The sequence below is a fragment of the Neopelma chrysocephalum genome, unplaced genomic scaffold (assembly GCF_003984885.1).
Source record: "Neopelma chrysocephalum unplaced genomic scaffold, ASM398488v2 Primary Assembly neopelma1_44, whole genome shotgun sequence".
Lineage (NCBI taxonomy): Eukaryota > Metazoa > Chordata > Aves > Passeriformes > Pipridae > Neopelma > Neopelma chrysocephalum.
The window spans coordinates 12,990,890-13,009,162 of record NW_020897703.1 but is presented as its reverse complement, the minus strand read 5'-3'; the positions used below and the strand labels follow the sequence as shown (position 1 = coordinate 13,009,162).

The following is an 18,273-nucleotide window of genomic DNA, read 5'->3' as shown; positions in this document are numbered from 1 at the left end:
TTTTTTTGTCTACAAACTCCTAAGAGGACAGGTTTATACAGTCCATCAGCTCTTGATCACAGCTATCCTCCACCCCCTTGACTTTTATTCTGTTTTCACTCAAATTCAATGTTTCCATCCACTTATATTTCACCAAAGTAGTCCATAGAATGTGTGGGAAACAATTTCTGCTTTTTGATCTAGGCAGCAGCTCAACCAATGAAAAGCAGCTGGAGCAACCATTACATGAGTTGTCCTGCTGCCCTGTGGCTTTCATCGTACTCATTTACCTGCAACAATTGCACATACACAGGCTGGCCCCACACAGGAACTGCAAGAGGCTTACTCTCTCAATGAGAACAGGTTTCACCTAATTCAGTTTTTAAGAATTGGCAGTGACCACATACAAACATATTTTTCAAGCCATACAAGTGAGCCAATTTGGACAGATTTTCAGGGAGGGTCACAAATGTATCTTTGCACTTGGTGTGAAGAGTACTTTACTGGTAAACTGCGAGCACTTGTTGCAAAACCTGAAATGCTGGAGTATTCTGAAGAAAAGCCTTCAAGAATTTACTGTAAGCATTTCTCCAGTTTGTTTCCGAAAATACTAAAAGTAACTGTTTTTCTTTTTTTTTTTTCTGGAGAGCTGGCATGCAAGTTGTAGTCAAATTGTTAGGGTATGGTGATAACTGAAAGACAACTTTGCCTTAAAATAGGAAGTGTGCCGTCAGCTTCAAAGCAGCATTATTGATTGAAAATGTGGAACATCTCACTAAATAACTTCTCAGTAGGATATTACAAAAAAGTGACTTTTCCAAGAACAGACATAAATAAGAATACAGAATATTAGCAGACAGGAAGAATGTTGACCAGTGCATCAGGATGAAATCTGTCTGGAAATTTACAGGTATAATCTCAGTGCAATTTTCAAACAGCTGTGTACCTAGTTTTCAACAGCATGGAAAAATCCAAGTATTTTACTAACACAGTAATTACAGCAATGGGTAGAGAGACTAGCACTTCTTAGGTAATCTCCTTATATTCAATTACAAAAAAAAATACTTCCTCAATGCTCTTTGGTTATTGACAATGAGCCAAATTTTATATGAAAATTGGAGTTATACCCACAGACAACAATGGCCTTGTAACTCTAGTACTGGAAGAACCACTGTTCTTGTACTGACATTGCTTAACGTGTCAATGGGTGATATAATGCACAAGGCAGGGACCCATGCTTGACCTCTGTTAAATTTTGTTAGCTGACTTCACCGAAAAATGTATGTCTAACTCTGGTTATTTAAAAATGTAGTTCAGGTTTCAGAAGGTTTGTTAGTTTGTAATGTCTGTTCTCTTGCAGTTGTGTGTAAGATGTTCAGGAAGAACACAAAGTGCTTATCTATATCTAGAGGTGTCTGGTCACTTACACTGACTCACTTGGTTACTGGAAAATAAACTGTTGCTTACAATATCCATGTGTTTGGTGAGGCGCTTAAGCAACAAGGGAAACCTGAGGAAAATTAATCTGTAAACACAAAATAAGCCCCTGGATTTCATCTCTGGAGGGTGTTGTCAAGTGGAAAGCACTTATCCTATGAAAGAATTTCCCAAACTTTTGAGGCTTAAACACCATAAAAATATACGACACCTGAGAGCAATCCTGAGAGCAATATAACACAGAGACCAGGAAAATGCCAAGCCAGATACTGTTACCCATAAGCTTAAAGCTTGTTAACACAGAAATCACAGGGGGTGCACTGGATGTTTACATTCCCCTCAGTTGCCTTGGAACACTTTCGTAAAACATCTTCCTTCTCAAGAAAGCTATTTATCTGCTCATCTACAATTTCACAGTAGGATGCCTCATTATCTACGTTGGTTATGAGAACTTAATTGGTATTTTTCATATTGTATCTTTTGTAAGACAATGTGTACGTCCAAGCTGGTTTTGAAACCATGTTTACTGCACTGTACTCACTCACTTCCACTTTGTTCTGTTGCTGAGACAAGGGCATGTGTTACTGGTATGTCACAGAGCTGTAGGTGCAATTATAGTCTTCAAAACACTGTATCTGCCAAAAGAAAATACATGAAGCTAGTGTAGTCAGCTTGCAGAAAGTCAAACTAAGACTTCAGCAATAATTATGTATGTTCAGGTCTGTTGAAATAGATTGCTCTAGTAATCAAGCACAGTAAACATTGTGCATGGTGAAATTCACCTCTCTAAAGCAAAAAATAAAGAAAGAGGTTCAAATTAGATTGCATTGAATTCAGTAAAGTTCAGAATAACCCCATGTAATTTCAATACCAGAAGCTTCTTCTGAAATTGCTTTCAGGGGAGACAAAACGATGTTGAAGAGAGCTCCTAAAGGTACAACTTCCATCATTGGTGCTAGGGCATCAACATGTTACTTGGCTCAGCAAGAAGGTAAATGTGCTGAAATCAAATGCAAGCACTCAAAAATAAATTCTATAATTAACCAATCTGACTGGGAAAAAAAAAAGTATGCAAAAGTCACATAAAGAAATCAGCATTTAGCTTAGTGTTTACTAATGCTTTATCTGGAAAATCATGATCAAATCTTGTCCATTTCCATCATATTATGGTTAGAGCTGTATCTACTGAAGGTAGATACTTAAAATATTTTTTTACATTTTCACATACTGACATGGCTAACAGTATGTGGTGAAATTATTAAGAACAGGGCACAAGAGTTACAGCTCTTCCTTGACCTAAGAAAATCTATTCATTCATTTTGACAAAGGCAAAGTATTACTTACATGTTCTCAGCACTCTTAGTGCTCAGTCACTGTAAGATTACTCCAATTTGGCCTGATTCCTCAACACCCCCCCCCCCCCAAAAAAACTCCAAACAAAACAACATCAACAAAAATACTCAACCCACAAAACCCCCCAAAATAAATAAAACCAGAAGAGCTATCAGTGTCGCACACAAGTTATCAGATGTTGCTTTGCTCAGGAAAACCACATTAAAGCAAGCTGCAGAGCTTAAGTAAGCTGTTTCTGATGTGTAGCTGGCTGTAGCAGTTTATTCAGCAAGCAACTGATTAGTAAAGAAATCCCACCAAATAAGCCAATCCCTCCCAAATAAACAAATAAACCACAAACCCAATTTTGTTATCACAAATCAAAAGCTTTGGAAGTATATTCAGAATATGACCCAAATCTCCATAAACTTTTTCCAGTTACTAAGTTTCCATTTGTGATCTCACCATATCCCACCATTTCTCAAGCCACTATTTATTACTTACACAAATACAGTTTAAATGTTGTACAAGAAACGTATTGATTGCAGTGTATTGTCTCCTGTGGTAGAAATGTGTTAGAAGTAGTTTTTTGTTTATTTATTTCTTATTCATTTCACTACTCAATCCTTTCTGCTACTGTGTCCCAGGACTGCATGAACAAACTCTCTTCTTCCTGAATTCTTCTGCAGAAAGCTACTGTACCTTGTCCTCATTATGTTCCGCAATTTACCATTTCATTTAAATTTGTGGCAAATATTTAAATCTCCTATGTATCTCCAGACTGCTTTCTATTTCTTTGACTTACAATACAAAGAAATTTCTTTCTTCTGTTAAATATTTGAGTAAATATTGGTTTTAAGACAGCAGTATTGTCAGAGTAGCTTTCTCACGGCTTTCTGTTACTCCTCTGGGCATTTCCAATTATAAAAAAGGTATTTTGTTTTAATGCCTACCACCTTCTCCAGCTGCAGTGAAACTTTATTAGCTAAAGACTTTATTTGTTTAGGTCGAATAGCATGCTGCTTTCTGTTGATCTGAATGTAGAATCAAGTGTGTTTTCCTGTTGCATCATTTTTATACCAATACTAGGATTTGACTTGCCTAAGAGCTGTGTAACTGCACAGAGTGTCGGGCCGGATGCACCTGGAATGAAATTGCTGCTGTGCCAACAGCGTGTAGTGTTCCTAAAATGCTGAACTGCGCGTTTCCTTATCATATAATCACAGAATGGTTTGAGTTGGAAGGGGCCTTAAAGACTACCTAGTTCCAAGCCCCCAGCCATGGGCAGGGACACCTGCCAGTGGGCCAGGCTGCTCAGCTGTGGGTAGTTAAGCTCGAGGAGCAGAGGTTATGAGTTGCTGATCCTACACACAGTGGAACGGCGGTGAACATTCCCGGCTGACACCACCGTACCCAGGTTCCCACACGGCTCCCGGTACCTTCCCGACGGGACGGCGCGGTGGCGGCAGCGCGGCCGGGAGCGGCACCTGGCGGCCGGCGCCGCACACGGCCGAGGGCCGGGAACCGGGAACCGGGAGCGGGCGGGCAGGGCAGGAGAAGGTGAGCGGCCGCACCTGGAGCAGCAAAGGTGGTTTGGGAATGAGCATCTGCAGCACAAAGAGAATTCCTAGACTGAGGGTGCATCGCACCTCTTCCCACTTGCTTAATTAGCAAACAAACAAGGCTTCTCATTTTCTGGTGCATGCTTGTACTAGGATTTATATTACCTATGTTTGCAGCTAAAACATATATTTACAATTTCTCCCCTTGCTCACAAGTGCCCATATGTATAAGAGAGGGAGGAATGAAGGTTCTGGCACAGAGGGCATGGGGTAATTCTCTTACAGAACACAGCAGGACTTTTGTTTTTAAATCAGGAGTAATCTGCACCAAACACACCAGCCCCACAGTTGCTGGGCAGCTGGATGAAGGCACAGCAGCAGTCCTGCAGGCACTGTTCAGGAGATGAAACTATATAATTAGAGGAAAGTAACAGATATCTTTATGTTTTCAAACAAAGGTTCCCAGATTTCATAAGTAACCCAAGCTCCTTGTCAAATAGCAGAAGTGAAAGTTTCTGTTTTAAGTAGGGAGGGGAAAAAAAAACTCAACAGAAGGATTTGAGCAGTCTGCTGGTGTTGAGACAGCACGGAAAGTACTGATGGGCTCTGCAGTCTCTCACAAACAGCGCAAATAACATTTACAAGCTATGCTAGTTCCAGTATCAACATACAGATGACAGAGGCTGGGGTTTAAGTCTGGCCTTTCACCCACAGCCTTTACCTTGCTCTCTTCACAAGTGCTCTGACTGCTCCAGCTGCCTTTTGCTCTCACAGCTTGGGAGTATGCAGCGTTCAGATGCAGGGGCTCTGCTGCTCCACAGGGCACACAAGGGCTCACCAGTAACTCTGAATTTACTAAAATTTCTGCTGGAATGGAGAAGGACAGGAATGACTCATTTTCACAGCCCTGTATACATGAATGCTTCCTTCAAGTTGGGTAACACCCAACACCCACAGACTAAACACTCATCTTTTTGTGAACACAAAAACATTTTCAGAAGGGAACTGGTTACATGTCTTATAGTGTACAGCATTCACACAAGCTTGAAGCCAATTTTTGCACACAGGTAAATGCAAAAGGTAGCCAAAGTGGTCCCCTTTCTGAAGGGAGTTGGACAGTGATAAAGCCGTGCCCTGACTGCATGGAGAAATCACTGGTTCCTGTTTTGGAGAAAAAAAGGATGCACAGCAACCAACAATGTTTCTGTCCTCAGCCCTTCTGCCTACCTTTAACTTAGAGGTGCTTAGGCAGAGATTTCTCCTGTATTCTAGCAAAAAAAAAAAAAAAAAGGAAAAAAGAAATATCAAGAGCAGTTCAATATTGAAAATGAGAAAGGTATTTATGTAGGCTAAATCCCAGCACTCTTGAAGAAATAACTTTTTTGTTTGCAGGGAAAAAAAAAGAGTAAAGAGCCCTATTGCAATGGAGAAGAAAGCTTGGCAGTGTCATATAGACAGCATTCATGATAGACTTCTATTTTACATTTTGAATGTAGCTTTTGCAGAAGTCATAAACGTGTTTTAGGATTAAAGAAGAGATTTTCTAATGTTATTATTCAGTAGACAGATAAATGTTGGACACAAGGTAGTGTTAGCAGCAGCCACTCAATTTATTCTCTGTTTAATCAAATATTTTTGTGTCAGTCATCCCTTCCTCAGGATTGTTTCTGTATCTGGACTGCTGTTGGAACTTTTTAGATAGGTTAAGAGCCTGATTGCTAATGCAGCTCTTGATCTATTTCATTAATTAACCTAAATAATACATTGTTGCACAGAAATGTATGGGCCAATATTTAGTCCCCCAAATCAGTAATTTGCTAGGACTAATTTACTATGTTCAGTGTAAAATGGAGTCAGACTGGGTGAGAGGGCAGAAAGGAACAGCCTGTGCATAGGAGGCAGGAAGGTCATTGGAAGTTGAACCACGATCAAAGGAATTGCATATTTTCTATGTGTACTGTGTGCAACACATGAGCCTTCCTGCAACTGCAGGGAGCACTCAGAAATGTTTTACAGTGTAGCCTCTGACTTTCTTTTAAATCAACAGCATTTTTTGAGTTAAATGGAGGAAGACTATATTGTGGTTATGAAAAGGTCACAGCATGCTCACTTCAGTTCCTTCTTCCTGAAATAAAGCAATTAATTTAATTTCTTGAAAAACAAAAAGAACCATATTTCCTTTGGAAAACAGTCCTATGACCTGATCGTTACATACCTCTGTGCTCTCATTCAAGGCTACAGCCACTGAGATCTGCAAACAGAGGTCTCAGCCTGCTGAGCCAGCCCCTTTACAGCTCACCCTCTGCCCTCCATCATGGTTTCTGTATTTATACAGCCCAGGCACCAGGACCACTGGGCTTCTGGGCTACATGAGTGATGGTGGCCTTCTAAGAAAATTGTCTCTGTCTCAGTCAGCCTGTAAAATGAACGTATCAACAAGCAGTCCCCAGAGATGTCAAGGGATCCACCACCTGTGTAAGAGTAAGCCTGATGCTTCAGTCTTTGCAAGATAGATGCATTACAGCACAGAGCTTTTTAGCTCAGGGTTTTAAATGACATTTCTAATTTCTGCGGAGAAGCTGCATGTGCAGCCTGAATTTGAACCTCCTTTGGATTTTTATATCAAAGGACCTTTCTCTGATGAACATGGTCCAAATTATCTGAAAAGGTTGACATGCATGATCAAGAACAGGTCTCCAAAGTCAAAAGGAGGGTTCCATTTGTTTGATATTCTCTGGCAGCTTTCTGCCTAGTGAGTGGAGACATGATGAACAAAAATCTACACTTAACTAGAGTGATTTTCCATGTCATCTCCCCATGGCAAGTGCCTAGCTTGCCTGGCCAAGAGCCAATGCCAACAGCTCACCCAACAGCCACCCAGAAGTACAGCATCACTGACCACTGATTTTCGATTCTTTATCCTAAAGTAAACTCTTTATTTCTCCTTATCTGCAGGTGTCTAATCTTCATTGTATGTAGGACCAAAGTCCTCTGAGCATTATTGCTGTGCTGCTGTGCAATGGCAGGCAGAAGGGGAGGAAAACAGCTCAACCCAGCTCCTGCCAGGCTCACTGCTATGTTCCTGCTAAAGCCAATGTGTGCTTTTGTCAAAGAAGCAAATGTGGTTATTCTCAATGTAACAGTCTGCACCACCAATTATAATAAAAGTAAAATTTATTTGGTATAGAACAGAAAAATAGGGAGAACAAAATCACTTACAAAATAAATGTTAAGCAAAAAAAAATTCACAGAACTAGATTAATATTTTATAAAAAGCTCAAACTTTAAGCATCTGATAAAAACATGTTACTTTCTGCTCAGCCTATGTTTTATGTTTCTCTCTCTTGTGTGGCTTTGGAAGTCCAAATTTAGATGTCTTCCTCTGCATGCATTAGTTTACACTAAAGAACATTTATCACAGACAAACTGTATTTCAAAATGGCAGCATATTGAAGGGCTACTCCCTTTTGTAAGACACACGGTTTCCATTTTTCTCTTTTAGTCTGCATACCTACCTGCTGCATACTCACTCACTGAGACCATACACATTTGCCCTGCTTCTGGCTGAGTTACTCCAACACTCCCCTTTTTGCCAATGCTCCAGGTTTACATTTTAACTGAATGGTCCAGTCACATCCATTTTACAGGCTACAAGATCCCCGTTTTCTCCCAATGTACATGAAGAACCATTCCATGAACTTAATGTGCTTCTGGATACCTTAGGTGAGAGATTCTCCTTATTTTCTGGTGAATACTGTTTGAAAGATTAAAGTTCATACAATATATGTTACATAGAGTCAATGTACCGCCATAACAAGTTGTTTGCACCTGACTGTGAGATCAGGGTGTTCACGCTATCGCAATGTGGTACTACATACATGCACATTTTATATTGTAATTTTTACTCTAGTATTGATAACAACATTCAGCCAATTGTTCTTTATTTCTTTGACCAATCTTCTCTTTTCCAGTGTCCTGTGGCTGAGGGGCCCTCTCTAGGTCTCTCAACATTTGACATTCTGCTTGAAATAATCTCAGTTTGATCATTCAACTTCATTCTTTGCTTCCAAGGCAAAAAGTACCCTTTCTATTTCCATACTTCTGCACAGGAAATTGTTGTTACAATATATGTAAAGCATGATAGCAGTTTAGTTCCTTCATTCTCTGTTCCAAGGCAGATCTACTTCTATAAGAGTCATGTAAACAGTTGTTGCTGGAAGGAGTAACTACTGTCCAGTTTTTTAAGTGGCAATTTAAGGAACTTCTTTAACAGTTCAGTCTTGCAGAAAAAAAATAATTCTTATGATTCTTTTAGTGTTGGGAAATGCTGGCTTCTAAACAAGAACTTTGTGACCTTATTTATTTCATTTACAGAAATATATGCTTCCTGAATCACAAGCTCAGTTTCCTTTAACAACTCTGAACATTAATCATTGTCACCTCTTCGCCCAGTGGTTGGTGCAGAAAGTCGTAACAAACATAACATATGCTTTTCTTCTAAAAACATAGAAAAGAAATTATTTTCACATGGTATAAAAGTTATTCTCATTTTATTTACTGAGTTGAATTAAACAAAAGTGAACATCTGTGGCCATTGTAACACAGTGTGAGTCTCAGTGATAATGTAAGATGATAGTTTGAGGTGTGAAGGTTTATAATGCAATGCCATTGAAACAAACCCAGCAAATCTGATATGCAAGCAGTGAATCAAATTTAGTCCTGTAATAACCTATGCAACCACACTGAAATCAGCTGGGCTGTGTGGACAGCAGCCTCAGACACTGGTTTTGTGAAAGAGTTAAATTTTCAGAGCAATACCAACAACTGACTGTGCAGCTAACCAGTGCCCACATACACCTCACCTACTCACTGAGCTCCACCTGAAGTGAGCCGATTGGGCATGTAACAGCAGTGCTTGGCTCAAACACTGTGGAACGCTCCTATCGGCACTATTTACATGAGGACTTGGAAGAGCAACGTCTGTTCATTTTTCTAGTGAGACACAGAAAAGTTGACTAAAAAAGTCATAAGGCACCATTGATTCAATCTGTTTCATATTATTCTTTTTTAACACTTCATAGTGAAATAAATACTTTAATACTGATCATATTGTAAATAGCTACTGATATATGAAGCAATATATTGAATGATAAAATGCTGCATTGTTCTGGAATATATCTAGGGACATTTATAGCAGAAGATATAAATGGAAAAGTTGGTTTTAGGTGAAGAAAAATGACTCTTTCTGCAGTGTTAAGCTATTTTACATGTATGCCAAACATCCCTTCTGAAGAGATTTCTAGAGTAAAAAGAATCGCTAAAACTTAGGCAGCTCAGGTTTCTTGGCTTGTTAACTGAGGGCCTTTTACACAGCACATTTTAAAGTGAAACTAAAGCTAGTTTACCACTTTGGTAGTGGTCCAGATTTCTGGTCGGAAAACCTTGCTGAAAAGATCAAATATAATATATTTGAATGAAACAGAGAGTTGGCAGAACAATGGGCAGCATTTTCATTGACTTATCAAAGTAAAACAGTCATGTTGGAAGCAGGTAAGTTTCAAAAAAGGTATAGTTTCTGGAGGGTTGAGGGGTTTTTTTGGCTGCATAGCTATTTGGATATTAATAAAGATTTGGCAGGTCAAGGTACTGAAAATACTATACTCTTAAATTCAAAACATTGTCTCTTAGAAAGTTTTAAGTGCTTCAGTTTAAAAACATGAATACAATAATTTATCCTTTAAGTTATCATCCTAAAAATCTTATTTGGACTTCTATTCACATAATAATATCCCAAAGAGACAGGCACTTTGTTTAAGTGACATCCATAAAATACATATACAAATTCAATATTGCGCTAGGTTTGATCCCAAGGTGCACCTGTCACATGGAGGTCCCACTAGTATCTGTTTAAGAAACTCTTACAGCCACGATCCTGCAATTAGATGTAGATACATCCCTGCGCCTGCGCATTTAATTGAAGGTTCAGGACCATAAACAGTAACTTATAATAGGTCATTAGATATAAAAATGTAAAAAACAGGTACACAATCAAACTCTATCACAGCTAAAAATATTTTGTAAACAAACACTGGAAAGAACAAATTAAATTTGATCTGGCCAAATCCAACTCTGTCTCATCCCCTTCAATGTGTCTGTCCAGGCTGTCAGGCAGAAAGGGGATCTGCCCCTCGACACTCACAAAAAGAGCAAAAAGCCCTATGCACAGACAATGCAGTGGGGTCCAGACTGTCTGGCTAAATTCTCTAATTTTTCAAGGATTGACCTCATTCTAGCTGCAGAGTGTACTTAGGATCATGTCTCCCATGCTAGAGAAACATTTTCTTAGCCTACATGACTAGTTTTTATGGTTTTTAGGTTTTTTTTGAGCAACACCCAGTGAAACATGGCTGCTGACACAGGCTTGGTAGGGATCCCAAGAGCACTTTGAAGAAACATACTGAGCCTTAGGTGAAATTTTTCAGAGCTAACCTTCAGAGGTCCAATTAACAAAGAGCAATATTTCATTCAGCAATATTTCAAATCCAGAATTATAATCTTCCTCTAATTTCCAAAAGCATTTTATATGTGTTTAGATCCACTTGTAAAATTCAGTCATACAATGAACTCTTCCTCATATACAAAATTCAAAAGCCATTAAACATATTAACCACTTGTCACAATGTTAGAATACTTCACTCTCTTTTCTATTAATATAAGCATTGCTGCTTTCTGTGGAGAATCCTCTCAGCAAAGTTTGAAAGGACAGGCTTCATGGCAAACTCAGGAGACCATATCTTCCCATTTCTCTGGAACCAGTGCAGACAGCAAATTTTGGATGCTTCCACCTGGATGCACAAACCCCAGGCTCCCTTCACTACACCAAAGGGCTTTCACAGTTTTGACCTCAGCTGCTCTGCTGTAACGCAAGTCAAATACAAGCTCTCTGAGACTTGTGACCTAAGTCCCAGGAAGCTTTTTAAGGCAAAACCCATCATTTAATTGTACCAAAGAAACAACTGGAAAGCAGTCTGTGGAGCACTGGTATTAGTGATGCTTTAAAGGAGGAGCCTGCAATGACAATAATTGCTGCATTTGCACCAGGACTGCTTTCTGAGGACTCTTCACATGCAGTATCAGGCAGAGGGTATTTCAGTACTCCAGGACATGGATGACTCTGGGTTGGTCCACATCAGAGCAGGAAAGAATTTGGTCATTGGAAGCATAACACTATTAAAAAACTAGGAAAGAGGGATTAAAAAAATATCTATATTTTATGCTGATGAATTCTTCACTTGTGCTTTTCTTTGGAAGATTCTCTGCAGATGAAAACAAGGCCAGATACACTCCACCCTTGAGGCAAGGTGTGCTACGTATTGTTTAAGATTTCCGTGGCTAAGCCGAAGTGAAAAAGTTAAGGATGAACTCTTGGTCACCATGTAGTAGGTCTATGGCCTGCAGAAGCAGATGGGCCAAGTTAGGCATGCAAAAAAGGATCCAAGGGACTCTTGGTTACAGGTTTTTCCCCAGCAACTGTTTTTTTAAACATAAAATACTTCATGATTCAAATAATACAGCCACTGTACCCAAAGTGAATGAAACAGCTTTGTTCAAGCTCTATCAAATTCAAAGCCAGACCTCCCATGGAGCTCTCCAGGGGACAGGGTTGGACACAGTGAGCACGGTGCACGTATATTGTGTATGGTCCACAAAACGCCTGCAGTATAAGCAAATAAAACTCATAGCTTTGAGCAACTATAGTTCCTAAGCTGCATCTATTACTTCTGTAATAGAGACTGAAGTTTGTTCCAGCTGACAAGCCAAAAGTGGAAATAAATCAAGACAGACAACTTTCCAATGATGTGGACAGGAGAACTGACTCGAAGGAAACTTGAAAACAGATGTTGCCCAAAGATGGGCCAGAACCCATTTCACCTTGGTATAGGCGGGAGCGGGGGGGCACCTCTTTCTTTTCGGACAGAGCCACCTAAAAGAGAAAGAAAGTTTTTTTGTGTTACTCCTCCTGGAATACTCCTTCTTTTGAAGTGGGAGTTTACATCCAAGCAATTAACTCACTAACTGGTGAAGACCTACTACTTTCCTTGCCTGGCCATTAAAAAAAAAAAAAAATCTTTGTTGAGTGTCTAGTTAGTTTATTAAACAATATCAGAACTTCAAACACTGTAAAATGAAGTTTTTAACTAATGTTATCCCCAAATGCCTGGAAAGCACATGTATTTCAGTCCTTTTTCTCCTTCCTAAAACAGATTGATAGTTCTTGCTAGCTTTACTAATTTATGCAAACACATACCTTCTCAGTGCTATTTGCAACACATGCAAATTTCAATGAAAAGTGGCAAGCTCTAAACACAGTAACATTTCAAAGCTCTTAATGTTTTTCCCTATATGAAGATTTTCATCGCAAACTCATGAAAGAAAACACAAAAAAATGCATATGTTACTTTGCTTCTCTTTGTGGAGTAATAGAAATGGGATGAAAGCTAACAGGGCACAGTGAAGGGTCAGAGACTAAGAGGAATTTCTGCTTCAAACCAAAACCTCATCATTTGGAAACAGGAGAGAAACATCTGAGTGTACAGATGATTACAGGATAACTATGGGCCACCAATGTCACTGGTTGCGCAAGGAGTAAATTGATCCTTGGGTGTATCAGGCAAAATACCTCTAATGAAGACAGGAAACATTTGTGCTGCTGTAGAAGACGTGTTTGAAACCTGAACTGGAACAGCATGTCATTCTGATTGGAAAAGACAAAATCAAACTGAAATGTATACATAAGCAGCCCTGATGATGAGAGAACATAGCTTGGAAGCAAAGTATAGTACATCCAGATTTAATCAGTCCAGCAAAACAAAAACAGAGAGGAGGATATGACTGTTGTCTTGAAAAATACTAGGGGTTTAACACACAAGAAGGGAGGAAAACTAAACTCAGGGATGATGCTGACACAAGAATGAATGAGTTGTGCATAAATTTAGATAGGAAATGAGGAGGAAGTCCTAGGGGATTTTGTGGTTCTGGCTGCCTATAGCAGAAGGGCTGACTATAATGGCAGGGCTGGTCGCTTACAGTACGTGTTTCAACTGAGAAGACAAACAATTCTCCCCTCAAATACAGGTTTAAGAGGGTTTGTGCCTGCAAACCTGCATTTAGCTTTTCCTGTGTGGTGAGGAAGGGTGACCAGATTGTTAGTCTGAGAAGTCTTGAAACCTCAGAATCCAGTCTCTTCCCCATCCACATTGTTTTTAGGATAATACATTGAAATTCCAACAGCAGAGGTGAAATAAACTTACCTCTACTTTCATTTCTTGCTAGTTTACTGGGATAACTTCTGTTCATGGGCACATAAGGCTCTGGAGGTGGCAAATCAGATAGAGGATGAAAAGAAAATCTGCTTTCCCATTCATCTGAAAAAAATCCCATGCAATTTACCCATTAGTTTTCTGACACAGCTTAGGAAAGTAAATTGACATTAATATAACATTTAATGGATGTTTTATACTGTAAAATGCTTACATAGCTGAGTTTTGAACCAGCATTCTGTTAGCAAGTCAGAGAAGAAGCTTTAGGTTAGTTTGAGAACGAAAATTCTTATTTACTGTAACTGATCACTTAGACAGTTTAATGCAAAATCACAGATCAGGAAAACTGCCATAATTCCACTAATAAGTGAAATAAGTCTTACACTCCCTTCCATGTATAATAGATCTGCTTTTAACACACACAGACACACACACATACATATATATGTGCTGTCAGAACTGCATAGTGTCTTCTACTTCAGAACAGTATTTTGTTGCTGGTATAAAATTTTCTGATACTCATATGTCATTGATATACAGAGCTCAAAAGCATCTCCTATAAGCAGTGTTTTTTCTTTCTTAATACTTATACTGGAAAAAGAAAATTTGGGGCCATTTTGATAAAATTTATGACAGAGAATCCTGTATGTAACTAGTGTCAAAAATAGAAAAATACAGCAGTTGCAATTCTCTTTAGACTACACAGGCCCTGTTGCTGTAGTTCCTGAGTCTATAGGATTCTAAGGAATAAAGCTAGCTGATAAGTTTCTTCATTGAAATAAGAGGAAATGTTCAAAGAGCTCTATTCTGAACCTGAATTTGAAGGCCTAAGGAAGAAAGTGTGGGCTATCTTAAACTTTGTAACTTCTTCACTTGTTTGCTTCAGGACTTTGTAACCACAACTTTCTTGCAATATTGTTATATTTTATTGCATAACGTAATGAACAGCTGAGTAAGTTTCACCTGGCATTAGTACATGTGGTTATTTGCTGGGATCCAGTTTTCCTATGTCTACTCCCAATGGTTGCAATCAGAAATTAGTGTGTAAAAGAGCTGCAGGTTCTGAACCCTGCAAATGACTTGCGTAGGAAAAAATGCATCTGTGACCCACCTGCCTTATCTGATGTGTGAAGATGTTTCAAAAGCGTGACTTACAGTTTTATTTTCTGTTTGCTTTTTCTAACCTTATAAATGTCAGAAATACCAATTTTGTCCTCCTGTAATTAGCTGAAGGATTTATCTGTTCTACGCAAATAGAAAACAATTAAAAAGAAAAGCACGACGAATCTTTAAAACACGGCAGTCTTGGACTTCATCTTTTCAATAAACACTAGCAGAAATAGATACTTGACATTTTCAGCACATTCTGACAATCTCTTCCTTCATCTGTTTTTCAGCTTTCAGTTTTGAGTCATCTAACTTGTTCTGACATCCAAAATGTCAGTGTAGCTACTGTTTGAACTCATAGTAGAGTTGAAACAATCCCCTTTGTTTTTTCAGGGTATTTTTGAAAGAGTTATTTTGGAGACTGTACTGATGACTTTGCAGTTCTGCTCTATGTATGGCATATTTACTCGATTCTTACTTGGCAGGGTTGATTGAGATCCCAGTGATACTTCTGTTGGTCAGAAGTCAAAGGTCAGCACCACAAACACAGTCTCTATCCCAAACCTTTTGTGACGCATTAAGGCCAAAATAGTACACCGTTTCTATCAAAGGCAAACAACTGGGAGGATGGCTTACCATCACTTGGATCCTGGAAGCCATTTCTGACAGCTGATGAAGGTGGCGGTGGTGGTGGTGGCGCTGCTGAACCCGGCCGGTCTGGGGGAAGCGGAGGTCGGGGTCCACCTCTTGGGCTGTCCAGCCCTGCCCGGGAAGGCAGCTGGGGAGTAGCAGGCAAAGCCCTTGAAGTGCTTCCATTCCTGCTTATTGGAGGAGGTGGTGGGAGGGGGCCTAGAGCAAGACAAGGGGCAAGCACACAAATGCTGTTAGCACCAGCGGTTATTCTGCCCCTGGCAAGCTGCTGCCTGCATCCCAAGGCCTCCCACTAACAAAACAGAGAGGAAGGGCTGTCTTAGGGCCCTTGGCCCCAAGTGGTAATGGCCTTCAGCACCCACTTCCCTGCTCTCCAGGGCTCCCTAGGGAGTTAGTGCTGATTTGAAGAGTACAGTTCAGGGGAGCAGGGTATATCTAAACATAAATACACTGCAGTGTCCATATTCCCATTACCCTCAGCTACAGAGGTCTCTGTAGAAGTGCTGGTCCTTGAAGCTACTTTTAAACCACTCTAACTTAACAGTGGTCACAACAAGCAGAAGTTACAGCTGGAATTCAGGAGGTCCAAACCATAACCCATTCCCTTTCTATGTATCATTGCAAGGCAAGAGAACATGTAGAAGAAGACATCTGCTACCCTCAGAGGTTCTTTGTCCATAGGGGTGGTCCCCTCTAGGTCACAGCCCGGATCTGTGGTGGCACACAGGGGAGTTCAGCCCAGGAATGGCAGCATTAAGCTGCATCACATCAGCTCACTCATTTATAAACAAATGAGCTGCACGACAAGTTTTTCGGCAGTTGGAGCATATCCATCTCCCTCTAAACTGTTAGTAGACCTCACACATAGACTGGCATTTCCAGTGTTTGTGTGTCTCAGTAACTGGCACAGTGACATGACAGGTCAAATACAAAGGCACAGCCCACGTAATACAGGACCAGGGCTATCCTGAGGGCAGGGGAAGGGTGCTGATATAAGAAAAGTAAATAAACACAAGAAAGCGGCTGCTGCCAGGGAGAGAGGTACCCATGGTTAGGACACAAGGAGGTGAAGCAGAGGGTGTGGAGGACTACGTATGTTCAAAGTCTCACTACCTCTATTTAGCATTGTTGGGCAACTGACAATTATGTCCATTTCTATGGAATGCTCCCCTGTCCTGATGAAACCTATCTACAGACATGCATTTTGAAAAAGAGAGCAACAAATACTGTGTCTCCAGCAACAAGCATTGAAATATCTTTCAAGAAACATGCTGTACTTCGTGGATTTTCCCCCCCCTTCTTATTTTACATATTACTCAAGTTTGCCTTCAGGGAATGGCTTCTAAGAATGAGAAGCATTTAGCAACTTTCGGAACAGTTTTGTTTGCTCTCTCTCTATACCTAGCTAAACTCCATCATCTGTATCGAACTACTGCAAAATAGCTGTATTTATGTTTATAATTTATTGCTACAACTTCCTTCTACTTAATAAGCCAGCAGAAAGGTAGTGCAGGTTTGCTAAAACCATCTGCTTCAGGAAAGAGTCAACCAGGAAAGCATCAGTGGAAGCTGAGGCCATCATGGAACAAGCTCTTGGAATTGCAGACATTCTCTGCAACTTTCCATCCTCCCAGTCAACTGTGTCAGGATTTCTCTGATTTATTTACTGCAGGCTGCACTAGCATTGTGCCATTCTTTGGGCTGGCAACCAGCTCCAAAAAATATGGTTTCAGGGCCAGTATTTTCTGTAGCTGCACAGCTGCGGCAGGTGCTGTGCTACTGCAGATCCAGGCTGGTTCAAGGAGCTGGAAAGTAACACAGGTGGCTGTCACCAGTGGGAGCTCCCATGACATTTGTTTCTGTTGTCTAGGACTGGGTGGGTTTGAGATGATTTCAAACTTCTATTCCAAAGGATGAAATGAAAGGCAACTCTACTGAGCTTCACAGCATTATCTTCTGGGCAATGCTTTTCTCCTCATGATGTTGCAGGGCCTGGCTGTGACTAAATTCTCTCCTCTCAAATGGGAGAACCATCAGGTATTACAGAGCTGAGTTATGATGTGCAATTCTTAAAAGTTATGAACAATAGTTGTCACAGAGGACAAAGTATATTATGAAATAACTCAAAAGAGACATTTCTACTTTCAAATTTGATATCTACACATGGTAAGTAACAATTTATTCACACTGTAACAACTGCTATTATATTTAACAACTGTTGGCTAGGTCTTTTATTAAAATAATTTGTATTTGGCTATGTTTGTGCCTCCCAACACGTAGAAGGTCAGGTTTCACAAACCTCCATTCATGAGAATGCCACCATTACCTCACACTGGTTGACTCAGGAAGGCAAATGCTGTCACCCACCAGAAGCCAGGTAAAACAGCTTCTCTGTATCAAAAAACCTAATGGGGAAATCCCATTGGCAACCCTTTTCAATTACAGTAATTATAACGAAAGTTACCAAGATCTGCAAAAGTACACGTGAGTATGCTGGTGATGCACTGTGACTTTCCTTAAGCCATCGTGATGCCAATAAACCCTCTCTTCCAACTGCACAATGCCTAGTGCCTCACACGGGTGCCATCCTGCCATGTATTCGTCACCCATGTGAAGCCGGTGCGTGCACGGCCCAAGAACCCTCTCCCAGTCCCCCACGCCCACCCGTTCCTCCGTACCTGAGCGGCCGGGCGGGTCCCTGACGGGCGGCGGCGGCCTCTCGCTGGGCGGCGGGGGCAGCGGTCCGGAGCGGCCCCCGCCGGGCGCCGGACACGACCCCAGCGAGATGTTCCTCTGCGGCAGCCGCGGCATCTCGTCGCCGCCGGCGGGGGCGGGCGGGACGGGGGGCGGCCCCGGCCGGCTGGGGGGCGGCGGTGGGGGGGCGC

General features: G+C 40.7%; 1 protein-coding gene across 1 annotated transcript in view; it reads right to left on the bottom strand.

Annotated features, from left to right (window-relative positions):
• Positions 1-7,469: 7,469 nt before the first annotated feature.
• Positions 7,470-18,273, bottom strand: part of WIPF1 (WAS/WASL interacting protein family member 1) — a 56,448-nt gene continuing 45,644 nt past the window's right edge. The window contains exons 7-10 of the mRNA XM_027677896.1: positions 18,067-18,248; positions 15,374-15,586; positions 13,622-13,735; positions 7,470-12,294 (exon numbers count right to left, since the gene is read on the bottom strand). Coding sequence (XP_027533697.1) covers positions 12,239-12,294; positions 13,622-13,735; positions 15,374-15,586; positions 18,067-18,248 — 565 coding nt within the window. The 3' untranslated portion in view covers positions 7,470-12,238. The remainder of the gene's footprint in view (positions 12,295-13,621; positions 13,736-15,373; positions 15,587-18,066; positions 18,249-18,273) is intronic.